The sequence below is a fragment of the Manacus vitellinus genome, unplaced genomic scaffold (genome assembly GCF_001715985.3).
Source record: "Manacus vitellinus isolate BGI_N305 unplaced genomic scaffold, ASM171598v3 scaffold_6_pilon, whole genome shotgun sequence".
NCBI lineage: Eukaryota > Metazoa > Chordata > Aves > Passeriformes > Pipridae > Manacus > Manacus vitellinus.
The window spans coordinates 27,133,585-27,148,446 of NW_021940750.1; the positions used below are offsets into that span (position 1 = coordinate 27,133,585).

General features: G+C 36.9%; 1 protein-coding gene across 2 annotated transcripts in view; it reads right to left on the minus strand.

The window, feature by feature from the left end:
• Window positions 1–14,369, minus strand: part of TRIP11 (thyroid hormone receptor interactor 11) — a 29,346-nt gene extending 14,977 nt beyond the window's left edge. For both annotated transcript variants that reach the window (XM_018082246.2, XM_018082247.2), the window contains exons 1-10: window positions 14,231–14,369; window positions 12,546–12,622; window positions 11,518–11,628; window positions 10,186–10,461; window positions 9,291–9,359; window positions 8,446–8,611; window positions 6,283–6,633; window positions 5,576–5,616; window positions 4,348–4,551; window positions 295–3,324 (exon numbers count right to left, since the gene is read on the minus strand). In XM_018082246.2, the coding sequence (XP_017937735.2) occupies window positions 295–3,324; window positions 4,348–4,551; window positions 5,576–5,616; window positions 6,283–6,633; window positions 8,446–8,611; window positions 9,291–9,359; window positions 10,186–10,461; window positions 11,518–11,628; window positions 12,546–12,622; window positions 14,231–14,369 (4,464 nt within the window). The remainder of the gene's footprint in view (window positions 1–294; window positions 3,325–4,347; window positions 4,552–5,575; window positions 5,617–6,282; window positions 6,634–8,445; window positions 8,612–9,290; window positions 9,360–10,185; window positions 10,462–11,517; window positions 11,629–12,545; window positions 12,623–14,230) is intronic.
• Between the last annotated feature and the right edge of the window lie 493 nt (window positions 14,370–14,862).

Here is a 14,862-nt window from a genome sequence, read left to right on the forward strand (position 1 = left end):
TAAAAAACACACTTCATGAACGGGGCCAAAGTAAAATATTAAACAGCTGTTCAGTAAATAAGCAATTTCCAAATAAATGAAAAACATAGTTTATGGTTGCACAATTAACAGATAACATTGTAAACCACTCACCTGCTGACTTTTATATTTTTTAATTTTGCAGAGGGAGGATTTTTGGTGAATGTAATGCAGTAAGGACATATTTCAGGCAAACACTTGAGGGCTACGTGTACACAAAAACACATTACCATATGACTAATTTTAAAAGATAGTCATAAATATGAATGGACATACCTGTTCCTTCTCTTTCAACAGCTTCTCAAAAGCAAGAGCTTTTTCCTTCATTGAGTGAGACTCAAACTCTTTCTCTTTCAGCATCATTGAAAATTGCATATTAGTTTCCTGAAGTGCACGGAATTCTGTTTCTTTTTCCCTACACCTTGCAACTATGTTTTCATTTTCTTCTTTCAGTTTTCGAATATCCATTTCTAAAATTAAATTTCTTTCTTTTAGATTAGTCACGGCTTGCTTCAAAAGCTCATTTTCATTTTCTTTGTTACTAAGATTTTCACTCACAGAAAGCAACTGATCACTTTTAGATTTAATTAATATGTCTTTTTCCCTAAGTGATTTCTGTAAGACATCATGTTTTTCTTTGATCTGCCTCATCTCTGACTCAGTCCCTTCTTGACTCTTTCTTTCAATCTCTGATGCTGTAGCAACAGAATCAGATAATCGCTGATTGTTTTCCTGGAGAGTCCTAATAGTTGACTCTTTTTCTTGCAACTTTTTCTTCAGTTGTTCCAACTCATTTTGAAGGAGTTTACACTCATCACTGAGTACTTCAGGAGGACTGTGTTGAACACTTGAAAGCTGTGAAATGGTGGAAGCTGCTGCCAGAGATGGTGTTACCAAATCAAGTTTACTCAGGAGAAGATCCTTGGTGTTATAAAGCTGTCCTATGCTGTGCTGAACTTGTGCTAATTCCTGACTAAAACTTTTCAGCTTTTTCTCATTCTGTTCATAACTCTGAATCAAGCCATTATAATCTACCTGCAGCTTTGAAGTACTATCACTTTCAACTGAAATTTGTGCTTGAAGCTTGTGTAACTCTTCTTGGAGATGAGCTGACTCATGTTGCATGTTCTGAACTGTGGTTATTACTTGTTGTTTCCACTCTTCCATTTTCTTTACTTGCTGTTTTAGTTTATCACGTTCTTGTAGAAGTTCCTCAAACTGGTTACTGTTGACACCTCCTGACCCGTTATCAGCACCTGTGCTGGATGTCTGCAAGACAGTCAATAAGGTTTGACATTTTTGACTTAGAGCATCTATTTCGATATCTTTTTCTCGAATGATACGGGATAAATTCTGAATAGTTTCTCTAGACATGTCTTGACTGCTGTTTTCAGATCTGTTAGATAACTTTTGATTCTCCTCTTGCAACCTCACCAAAGCTGCTTCTTTAGCAGCAACCATGTCCATGATGTTACGATACTCTGTTTTTAACTGACTGTTTTCTCTTGTCTTTTCACTTAGAACTGCTAATACTTGTTCTCTTTCCCTAACATAAGCTTGGAGCTGCTGCTGAAGACCAAGAACATCCTGCCTATAGGAAGCTGAGGAAACTCTAGCATTGAGAGCCTGTATTTCTAAATCCTTCTCTTGAATGATCCGAGTAAGTTTCCCAACTTCATCCTTAGACAACTGATCAATCTGCTGACTTAGAGAAACATTCTTTTCATTTAGAAGCTTAATCTCCATCTCCCTTTCTTTGATACCTTTTACCAGCCTTTCAATTTCAGCTTTAGATAAGTCATGTTTTTCATTTCCATTTTCTCCATTAAGAGTCTGAACTTTGGTTTCCTGAAAAAGATCAGAAGAATCAGTCTGAATAATCTGTCTCTCTTTGTGCAACTGAGTTTTAATTTGTTCAATTGTTTTCTGCAAATTTTTAATTTCCTCATCTTTCTCTAAAAAGAGTCTTTCATGTGTGACATTCATTTGCTCACACTGAAATCTGGACTCATCTATTTCTTTTCGCTGCTCCTGCAATGACTGCTGAAGTTTCACTGTTGCTTGATTCTGATCTTCTATCGTTTTTTTGTGAACTTCTATTTCTTCTTCAAGATTATTCCTTATCATTTTTAACTGTGTTACCTCACTTTCCAGTTCAATAATAATATCTAAAGTTTTAGGCTCAACCACAGGCGTGGATCTACTTTGCTGGTCCTTGAGACGTTCAATTTCTTCTTTCAAATGATTATTTTCTTCCTTCATGACTGCAAGACTTCTGTCTTTTTCCTCCAAGTTCTGTTTGAAGACATCCTGCTTTTTTGAAACTTTCATATACTCCTCAAGTTCCTGCTTCACCTGTAAGGCTTCATTTTTGTATTTTTCAATAAATACCTCTTTCTCTTTTAAGAGATCTGTCAACTGCTTTTGTCCTCCTAAGCTAGTAGTCAACATCTCTTTTGTTTCCTGATGGTCAGCTTCCATCTGCTCAATGCTACTCTGAAGTTCAGCAATCTTGAAGTCTTTCTCTTGATGGAGCTTAACCAGGCGCTCGTGTTCCAGCTGCAGTGCAGTGGTATCCATACTGCGGGCGTTTGATAACTCCTCAATAGTTTGCTTATACTTATGTGCTTGTTCCAAAAGCCTCTTCTCTGCCTGGTTTAATTCGCTCTCTAACTGTCTTTTTTCCATTTTCAAAGCCTCCACAACAGTGTCTTTTTCCAAGTAAACTTTATTTTTCTCAGAAATGGTATCACTTAACTCCTGTTTTAGTTCTTCAATGGCTGCTATGAGCTTTCCATTTTCTGTTCTGAGATCAGACAGAGACTTCTCTAAGTGTTCATTTGCTTGTTTATTTTCTGAAATGTCATTCTGTAATTTTGCAATTTCTACTTCTTTTTCTTTCAGAATCAGACCTTGACAAGCATAGTTAGATTCCTCATTACTTTTTTCTGTTAACTTGCTCAAGGATACATGAAGTTCCTCCTCTCTTTCTTTTAGTCTCTGCTGCAACTCTCCAATTTCTTTTTTACTATGTGAATTATAGTCTTGGGCTTTCCTTAGTTGTTCCTGAAGATTTTTAATATTATCTTGTAGCTGCTGCTTAGTTATATGCAAATCATTAAGCGCATACGAACATTGGCTTAGTTTTTCTTTCTGACTATCTAACTCTTTAATAATTTTCATCTTCTCAATTTCTAATTCTGATACTTTCTTTCTTTCAGAATCAACATCAAATTTCAGCTGTTTGATGATACTATCAGTTTCTGTGTGTTGTTTTGAGAGCTGCTCTTTCAGTGTAATCATATGCTGAAATGAACATAAAGAAAAGAATTAATTAGAACAGGAGAACTAGATGAACTATGCATTTCATTTTCATCCTCTAAACAATAAAAAAAAAATCGAGAAGAAACAAAAATGTTTCTTAGTTGCCAACATAAGTCAGCAAGTAGTATCAACTAGTCAATGCTCAGTTAATTAAAACCAAGTATCAAATACAGATAGATTACACTTCACAAAAAAAAAATCTCCCCTAAAAGAACTCTAACTACTTGATCAAAGAAAATAAAAAAAAGACTACCTGAACTGCCAGAATTTGTCAAGACAGTTCAAATGCAGCAAACACTCAGTGCTTAAAAAAAGGGCGGCACTACACTTAAAATAGCTGTATATTCAATTTTCAACTTCTTGTTTGAGCTTATTTTTAAACAAGACTTGCTTGGATTCATTTCACAGGAAGAACTTTAAGTGTTCAATTCCATGTAGTAAACCAATCTTGAAAACAGATGGCTTGCAACTCTTAAGTTTACAGGTCAAATATATCGGAACCATAACAAGAAAGTATAATTTAATTCTGATTTCATACAATTGGTGACCTTTTTAACTCCACAAATGCTTGTATTATAAAGAACTTGCAATTAAGTAACTTAAATATTCAACATAATTAAAAATTATGAAAGGAAGAACGTTTAAAAAAAAATCATTCATGTAATTCAGACAGATCAGAATATTAGCAGGTTAAATTCCATCAGAAATCTTGCAATGAAAAATCAGGTACTATTTAACTGGACTTTGTAAAGTAACATCTGTTATAGATAGCTGACATGCTGTATTATTTCTTTGTCCATAACAAGGGGGTTCCTTGCACTTCAGAATTTCACACTGAGATGACAGATATGGAGAAACACTGATCCCAATATTTTTTTAAGCCTCAGAGGATAACTTTTATTTCCCTGCTATCTATGTTCAAAGATCAACTTAAAAGATAAACTCACATAAATAAATGTTAAACATTTATTTAGCAGTTTAATAATTAGTTGCATTATTTATTACCTGAGTAGCTTCTTGATTCTGCTTATCTAGTTCTTCCAACTCCGCTATTAATGTTTCTCTTTCAGCAATGCTTTCATCTAATTCATGTTCTTTCCTTTCCAAATCTTGTCTTAACTGATTTAATTCTGAATTCTGATCCTCTGTATTCGGAGAAAGAATATTCTCATGTTTATGTTGTGCACTCGTCAGTTCCTTCTCAAGTCCCTCAAGACAAAAAAAAAATTATAAATATTAGACTTTATCTTGGTGAAATTTATGAACTGTTTTGATTTGAGATTGTTTCCTTTCCCCTCCTCAACTAAAAGCAAAGCATGCATTTTCATGTCAGAATTTGTAAGCCTATATGAATACTAGCCCAGTTAAAAATTCTTCATTGTGAATTATTTGTCTCTACCATTCACACATACACACTTATTTCCTCATCACTTCGTTTAGGAGTGCAGTTTATAAACTTCTGCACAAAAAGCCATGGTACGGTAAGAAATTATATCCACCTCTGAGATATGGACTGACAGCTGGGATAAACTAACATATCTGCATGAGACACTCTAAATGTGGAATGCTGCATGGGGAGACAGGAAGTTTTAATCAAGGGCACCTGAATAACATCATTATGAAAAATGCTATGGGAACCCTTGAATGCATGCAAAAAAACCACAGAAGACCTCAGTCGAAAGATACTTTGGATACAAAGCAAACTAAACCAAATCTCTCAAGTCTGAGACTTTATAAAGGACCAAGTCAACCATGACAAAAATTAAAAGTGTGTTCCAGAGAAACTGCGTGTTCCACTGCTAAACTTCCATCAGCAAGATGGAATGTAGTATTATTACACTACTACATAGAAGAAGAGAGATATTTTACAACTGATAAGTGTCAAAACTGAAACATCCTAAAGCAGAAGTAAAAAATGACACATTTTACAGAATGTACTATTAATACTTTAAAAATATATGTTACAGCTGTCTAAATAACAACGAGATACGTGGAACTCCACTAGTTTTCCTTAACAGAATACACTGTGGAGTTTCATAAATCAAAATGTATTGTTTCCATCAATTCCATGTGCAATTATAGAATTAAACAATTATTTCCTTTTACATTACAATGTTATTTATGTAGAAGTATGAATGCTCAAAAAACTCCCATATGGTGCCAAAATACGTGTTTTCTATCAGTTACTACTGTTAGGAACTTTTCTGTTGGCTTAATTTAGAAATTGCTTTACCTGATTTAAACTGGAAAGTCTTGCTATTTCGTTTTCCGCTTCTATAAAAGAAAATGAAATAAAATACATAATTTTACTACTTTTCAAACTATGATAAAACCAAATCATTCTCCCACCTTGCCCCTACAGAACTCTGCTGCTCAGAAGAGAATAGTTTCACAGCATTTTGTGATGACAAGCACAATGCTGTCAAACATACCATCAGTCACCACTGCAAAGCAGCATGTTACTTTTACAACTGATTCCCCATTAGGAGGACTTTGGTACTGCAGCTTATCAGTTATGCAATATTAAAGTATTTTCTACCTACATATATATTTCTTGAACTGGCACGTGACAGTGTTTCCTTAAGGAGAAGATATTAGCAACCGAGTGCCTTTATACACACAAAAGAAGTACTTTCAGGATTTAAATGAACAACTGCTATTGAGGTTTACTTACTTTTAAAGAAAAAAACCCCTACCAAACCATTGGCAGACATGATTACTTACCCTATCAGAAACCCCTGTGATAATCATGCTAGCCCTAATTACATCTCCTGCTTAGCCTTACTTCAATGGATAATGCTTTTCTAAAGCAGCAACATTTAAAAGGTACATATCCTCATATTCTATTCCAAATTTATAAAATATTGAGTTTTAAAAGTGAAAGCCTGTGAAAATAGACTAAAAATAAAAAACCTTAATAAAAAATCATAGTCTTAGTACCTGATAATGCTTGCTGTAGTCTGACAACATCTTGTGGTAATGATGTCTTTGACTGGAGCTTCTCCTGTTTGTTCAGGAGAGCATCTTGCTCTGCCACAGATCTTTGAAGCACACTAAACTCATATTTAAGCTTTTCATAATCTTGTGCTAGTTGAATTTTTTCTAGCTTTGCCAATTCTTGCTCTTTCAGAAGATTTTTGTTTTCTGCTTTGGCAGAAGACAATTTGTGATTTAACTCTCTTATTTCATCCTCAACCTGCAACTCTGCCGCTTTTCCTCCTTGTAGACTCTGAGCATTTTTTTTCTGTTCAGTAATTTTAGAGTCATCCATGGCATCAGTGCTCACACCATCTAAAAGGCAAAAGATATTGTTTGCAATATTAACCAAAACCATCACTCTAGATCTTCTACTTAAGTCTCTTCTTCCACCTTTTCTCCTGACAGAGGGAAATAGCCTAAAACGAAGACACGATCATCATCAACAGAAAGCTTACTTAAACAGGTTTAGCATTTGGGGCTGTGCTATACATGTTACAGGTTTGTTAAGTAGCTTCTTGAATACTTAGATATACCTGGCTCAAAATAATTTTAAAAGGTAAGGGTTGCAAGACATATTTTGTTTGCAATTTAACTAGAATATACTTGATCCCCACCTCTCTTGGTGAGGAGATGATAGAAGGTAATTTATCAGGGCTTGGAATCCCTCAATTTTCTAAGAACAATTTATCAAATGCCACCTAATTCAAATTGATGCAAAATCTATTTATAATTTAATTAATTAAATTTCAAAGGTTTGCCAAATGATTGCTATAGAGAAAAATTCGCTACAAATAATTTGCTAAATGATGCACAAAATTTTTCCACCTGAAGAAAAACATTTTTCAGAAATAAGGTTTTTACAGATACATCATACTATCATGACATCCATATTTTTGTACAATCCTCTGTAATTTCCAAGTCAGAACATACAAAAAGGCATCATCAAGAGTGAACAGAAAAAAAATTAAATGAAAGCACACTGCTTGTGAATTCACTTCACTTGCCCCTGCCCCAGTCCCTATTATGTTGTCAGACAGAATAAACTAAACAAAAATATAAAATATTGTACTTCTTCAAAAGCGAGCAGTATTTATTTTGCAGATAACTGGTAATGCAATAAAAAAAGGATTTCTGCCTTTGACTTCATTAAATTAGGCCTGCTGGTGTATGTACGTGGAGTAAAAACAATTACATCTTAATAGGCATCTGATTTTAAGAAAAAATTCCTTATCAGTACTACCTTAGAAGTAAAGGGGCTGTGAGAATACTTCTCTTTGTACCAAGAAGGGAATGGATCTCTCATTCCAGGAGAGTACATACTCTTTAAGAAGTCCAAGTTTTAACAGATAACAAAGTAGAGGTTTACAAGCAAATCTTATATATTTGTGCAAAGAAGTCCCTAGAGGAAACCTACCTGACAAGGGTATTTTTAGGGAATGTGAAATACCTACAAGACAACAAAAAGTTCTCTGTGGGAACTAATGAGCTTCTCCTACATTGTAGTCCCACCACAGACTGGTCCTTACAGCAATCACAGTTTGGTTTGCGCTGGAAGGGACTTTAAAGATCATCCAGTTTCAACACCTGTGTCATGGGCAGGGTTGCACCCACTAGATCAGGTTGCTCAGGGCCCTATTCAACCTGGCCTTGAGCACTTCCAGAGATGAGGCATCCTCAACTTCTCTGGGCAACCTGTTCCAGTGCCTCACTACCCAATCCTTGAGCTTTCCGAAGTAACCCAATTGGCACAGAGTACTTCTCACAAAAGTTATGTGCTGATATTTTCTTATCTTCAATTCTATATGTCTCATCCACACCTATATTCAGTGTAAGTTGAAAAAAAACCTAGAAAGTGTATAATTTAGAGCACAATGACTGATATGTATATCAGATTGATATATGCCAGAGATGAAACGCTATCATTTCAATGTTCAAGCCAACCAGAGTGAATATAAGACACAGGACAGGACACAAATATCTTAAACAGAAAGCTGAAATGAAATTGAAATTTGAATTCCTACACATCATGTATTTGGTATCTACTACACTGCTACGTGCATATTCAATGCATAACCACAATTCACTCTACATGAAATGAAGAAGAAAGCATGTGGTAACAAAGACCTTGCTGCAATCGGTTCTCAAGCTCTTCAATTCGCTCTTCATATTCACTCAGTTCTTCTCTGTGTCGACGACTTATCTCTACTAACTTCTGTCTGTGTGCATCCTGCAATACTGACAGTTCATGCTGATGTTCATCTATTTCTTGACTTAAATTCTGTTTGAGCTCCTAAAAAATATCATTAGAGAAACAAAATGGCAAAATATAGGACAGCATCTTATGAAAAAACAATGTAATAAAAAGTAAGATGTTTTCCCCAGTCAAATTAAAGGATTTATTAAAAGAACCTCTCACAGGACACATCAAGTTTCTTGATTTTTGTTGATCAGGATTTTTTAAACGTTTAATGAAATTCCTTTAAAAATTATGTTTTTACAAATAGTATGCTCTACACAACAGCAAATATTAAACCAATGTAGAGAGATCACAGGTGTTACAAAGGAAGTGGATACACTAGGACATATTTCCAGTAACTTTCAGGGATGACAGCAAATTCGTATTTTGCATCTTCAATGAAAAAAAGGCAAGATGTTTCTAAGAAAGGAGAAATTATTTTCTGTTTCAGTTTCATAACTCACCAACAGCTTCACAAAGTGATTTGCCCTCATAAATACTAATGTAATTTTGTAAAGCTTACATACTGTATTAAATCATACAAATACCCTTTCTCAGAGTAACTGTTTTTAAATATTGTACTGCTGACTGCAATACTGCTGTGCTATTACATGCCCACATGCATTTTTAATCATGTAAGTGCTAGTGGTAGTTAAAATATTTACAAGTCATGTGACCATATGCAAAACCACGAAGAATAAAGGCTTAAGAAAAGATGAGTTTGTCATCTTACCTTAACAATATTCTGCAGTTTGCATATTTCACTTTGTTCAGCATCATCTGTGCCTTGCACTTTTGAGGACTGAAAAAAGAAAAACAACATATCCATATGAAAATTATGATAAATATGTGTATTTTTCATGTAAGTGCTTCCTCTATTGATACTCAAAAGTAGAAAACAATCAAGCTAACATGAAGCAAAACCAAAATCCACAGTAATTTTGATTTAAAAAAAAAAACATTATAATGGAAACATTTTAATTTTTCATGGATTTTTATTATTACATGCATATGTGTAAAAGTTTGGAGTGTGAGGTATTATTGCATGTAATAAGGCAACAGGGTTGCTTAATTTTGAGTATTTCCACATGGGAAAAGCATACCTCTGAAATCAGGCTATACCTTGAAAAATGGTGATCCACATCACCAACAGCTTGAAAGATTATACTCTTTCTTGTCTCAACAGACCATAAATTATAACTGACATATCAAGGACTGAGAGAAGAGCAAGTAAAACCAGTATGCAAGTATCCAACTATTACTTTGAACAGTACTGTGCTATCAATATAACATCAATACTAGAGCCAGGAAGAAGTAAAATATTTTTTTGAAAGGTTGCACAAAAATGAAACCCTGAAGCAGCATTCTAAGCAAATGGTCATAAACCCCTTTACCTAACTTGACAAATTATGCATAAAAGCACCACAAAAAAGCATATGGAAGTCAGTCACTGGATGTGTCCCCAGTCACGTGTCAGCAAGAGGTTTCAGCTTTTCCATTGAAATATATTGCTTCTAGAAATTTTTCAGTATGAACTCTTAAAACATCCACTCCAAAACCACCAAATGCAATGGAAATGATAATTTGGAAGGGAGAGGGAAGGGTAAAGTAGAGGCAAAACCACTCACCACTGCAATCTGCTTCCAGTGGTCAACCTCAGATTCGAGCCTCAAAACTTCATTGGACAATCTGTTTATTTCTTGTTGTGACCAGATTATATCTCCAAAATCCATGTCATCTCCTTCAAAACCTGAGGAATGTCTGACCCCTGGAACATAGGAAGCTGAAGCAGTGGCTGGTGGCAGAACACCAGCTCCTAACTGTGCAGTCTGAGCAGCTGTCTGTACTTTCTGCAGTTGTTCCTGTAGCGCATTCTGTCTGGCTTTTAGATGGCTGATTTCCACCTGAATATACAAAATAAAATGCATTGTTTGAATAAGAAGAATATCAAAATACAGTTTACTTTACTCTTTGTGGTGTTATGAAATATGAACCAAACAACTCCCCCCCAGCACAAATTACTGATCCCTTTCACCAAAAAAAACCCAAAAAACAAACCAAAACCAAAATGCTCTCATAGCAGAGAAATGCAGTCTTAGCTCATGTGTTATAAAGGACATGTATTTTTTTTTAGCAGTCAAGGTACACAAGTACTATAACAAGATTCAGGCTAACAGGTTATAAAAAAATTTAAATATATAAAGAGGGTATTCAGACATGAAAGTCAGGCAATACATGATGCCTCCCCAGTTATTTTTATTACATTTTACTTCTTTTAACAACTCAGTGTATTGAAAATCTACATATTTGCAAGAGAGTGAAATTAGCTGCACGCAATTTTCTCATAAAACCTCTGTTATTGTATTTAAGAAGCAGAATTCTGCTTCCTCGAGCTCTCACATGCATTTATGAATAAAGTAGAAATAAAACTACATTTGTGTAACTCTAGGCATACTGGCAACTTTCTTCATTTAAAAGGCTATGAAATCTCATGTTACACAGTAGGTTGTAAAGCTGGTGTTTCCATCATAGAGGGGCATTTTACAAATTTGGAAAGCTAGCTCTGTTCCCTTTAATTGTGTACGTTAAGATAAATAACGATATCTACAGACAAAATAACTGCTTCAAATAAGAATTTGCTCCTGTTGTCTTCCTTAAAGGAAACTGAATCAGAAATACAAAGCAGTTGAGTGTCATTTCTCACAGCGATCCCAGAAACAACAGAAATTCTGACAGCTGCACGACATTCCCAGAGTTTTCCCATCTCAGCTATCCCCCGACAGCTCTGCTTACATTACATGACACAATGAAATATATGTCTTAGTTGACATTAACAAAACAAGAAATTATAGGTGTGACCAGTATTTCTACTGGAAGAGAACAGATACTGTAACAAAGAACTTAAACACCACAACAGATAAATATTGGACATACATGAGATATTTTACTCTGTATCCTACCTCTTTCTGCTGAAGCTGATTGCGGTACTCTATAGATAACTGCTTTATTTGCAACTCTGCTGCTTCGTGCTTTTCTTCTAAGTCACTACAGACTTTTTTCAGCCTATCATTCTAGCAAAAATAAGAAATTAACGTTGGTTAACTCGGCACAGTTCTTAAAGAATCAGAAAAGCACAAGGGTAATGAACAGTAAAGAAATAAATTAAATTGTACAGATTTCTCGTGTTATTTCATTCAAAAAACAAAGTAACAGCAATGTCCAAGTGTGGGCCCAAAAATCAGGTTCACGTCCAAGCTTTCTGTTTTTATATGGCATGGACTCTGGCTCACTTTCAGATAAAAGTTTTGTGATGACCAGAGGTAAATGCCAAGAATAAAAAAAAAAATAAAAGAAAATCAGGCCTGAATTACATCTTAAAGATTCGCAGGTGGAATTTAAGAATGGCCATAACGCACAAATTGGAGCTAATATTCAGTGTTATCTCTCCAACAGCAGCTGGCAAGAAACTAGAAAGAGCAGGAACAGTTATGTACCCAAAATACTACATTAACTTCACAGTGCTCTTGAGGACTGAAGACATAAAAGAAAGTTATTGGTTTAGAGTCATAAATAAAGCCACAAGGTCAAGTCCTGTAAGTGCAGAAAGCCATTTTCCACAAGGGCACATGGGATTTGTAAACAGTTTTGGAAGTCCAGGAGCAGCCAGAGCTACGTCAGAATGACCACAGGGTAGGGCAACCCAGAGAGAGAACATCACCAGGGAACACACCCACCCTGTGCCTGAAGCTGCTGGTACAGTCAGGGATGCAGCAAAAGGCAAAAACTTGCACCACATGCATAATCCAATAACACAATGTATCTCCCTGACTGATGGCAGTTTGTCACAAAAAGTCACATTCTAATATCACAATCACCCTTGTTTCTAGATTTACCCAGGGACAAGCAATTTCAGTGCAATATTTCACCTTTATACAAAATAAATGTTATGTACTGCTTTTAATTACAATAGTGTTCCAAAGTTTCTTACTTCAAACTTTTGTGCTGCATTAATACTTTCTATTTCTCTGAGTCTAGAATTGGACACGTAGAGTTCCGTTGCTGCATCTGAAAGAAAGTGAAAATTTTCATTTTTATTAAAATCCTTTTAATCTGTTAAGTAGACAGCAGTTAAGAACAGCTATTAATACATATCTTACTTTATACTGCTTTAGGAAATTAGGAAATTAAAAAAAGGAAAGTAAGGAACTATTTAAAAAATGTTCTTTGGGCCACAAAGTACTTTAAAGTCTCTACAGATGAGTACTTGGATGCCACCAGATTTTTTACACCCTCAAGTCTAGCAATCAATCTATTACTCCGAAATTTTTAGGACACCAAAGTTGTTCTCAGCAGTATTTAGCAGTGAAGTACACCTGGAAGTAACTACTGAGCATCAGTACATCTCTTTGCACAAACTCATGCACAAATATGTGAACTGAAATCACAATTTATTTTTTATGAAAGCAAAACAAACACACCAGGTGACTGCATAGTTCAGGAGCCTAAGTTTCCAAACTAAACTAACATGGACTTTGAAATTTAAAACAATTCTAAGCAAGTCTTTCAGAAAAGAGAAAAAAAAAGATAATTTCACACTTATAAGAATAAATTTCTCTCTTCTGAGCGTTTTACCTGTATTACCAAAAAACCCATCCATATGAGACATGTAGCATCAGCTTGCCAACGAGATTTATACAATACACACTTTCACAGTACACTTTCATAATGCTTCATAGATGAGAGGTTGCAAACGAAGTAGAATTGCTTAATCACATATTTAAGAGGACTATTCAGCTGTTCTTTGTGGTTGCTGTTCTTACCATCAATTTGAGAAAGCTAGTTTTTAAAATAATTTATAGTTACAAGAAGGTAAACAATACTAGGGGAATTAACCTACTGATATTTATTACATTATAGAACTGCTTAAGAGAAAAAAAGTATTAAAAATTTGTAACAAAATATGTTATTAAAAATACAAAGAAAATAATATATTCTAGGTTAGATTTACTATTGCTTTACTGAATATCTTACACTGATGTCTTGGCTTTTTTGTTCTTTCTGTTTTAAACATAAATTGTTCTAGTCTCTAATCCCTATAAAACAAGGGCCATGTTCTCCTATTTGGCTGTAGGAGAGTTGTAGAACCTGACAGGTTTGTCTGGGCCCAACTGAAATATAAACAAAACCACCAGAAACACTGGACCCTTGCCTGAGTGACACGTCAGACTTAGATCACACCAGTGGCAAAACAACCTCTGTACTGCTACAACGCGGCAGTTTCATGAAACCAGTCAAAAAGCAGCTAATCAGCGGGGGGGGGGTTAGATAAACTAAGCAAGCAGAATGGAAGAAGAGTGTTTGTTTGTTTGTTTGTGTGCTTTCATTACGGATCAACACAACACTTCACGCAATTAGAAACTTCCGAATAATAAGCCTAGAACAGGTTCACTTATGCTATTACAGCCAGGGAATATGTTTGTTTATTCTCCATATCCTGAGGTCACAGGGGCAGAATAAAAACGGAAACAAAAGCAGCAAAGCCGGCAGCCCTCCTGAAAGGCACCAAGCAAGGAGCAGCTCCTCCCGGCCGGCGGGTCCCAGAGGAGCCCGGCAGCCGGAGGAAAGGCTCCCTGGCGGAACCAGGCCCACCCCGCAGCTCCAAGCCCCCCTTACCGCCCACTTCCTCGGCGCCCTCCAGCAGGATGTCCTTGGTGAAGCTGGAGATCTGCCCGGTGAGCGAGGACAGGCTGTCGCCCACCTGCCCCAGGGACTGGCCCAGCCCCGAGCCCAGGCCGCCCAGCCACGACGCCATCGCTGCTCCGAGCGCTCGCGGCCTCGGTTGGCCCCGCCGGCCGGGCCCTGCGGCCGCTTCCCGCGGGCCGAGGGGCGCCGCTTCGCCTCCCTTCTCCTCGCTGGGGAGAAGTCGCGGCTCTTGTTGCGGGCTCAGCACACCGAGATCGGCGACTCCTCCGCCGGCGCCGCGCGCATCCTCCCGACTCCCTCGCCTCAGCGGCTCCTCCCGGCACAGCTCCGCTTGTCCCGCTCGGGCTTGTCTCGGCTCGGCTTCGTCCCGTCCCGTCCCGTCCCGTCCCGTCGCGGCTCAGCGGCTCCTTGCCGGCGGCTCCGCCGCTGCCACCTCAACGCGCCGCATGACAACCCCTCCTAAAACACCATTAGAGAGCGGACGGTCGGGCTAGAGCGCCGCCGCGGGGCGGATTTATGGCGTAAGCGCGCGGCGGAGGATGCCGGGGACAGTGGCTGGCGGCCTGTCGCGATTAACGAGATTAGTGACAGCCCGTAATAAC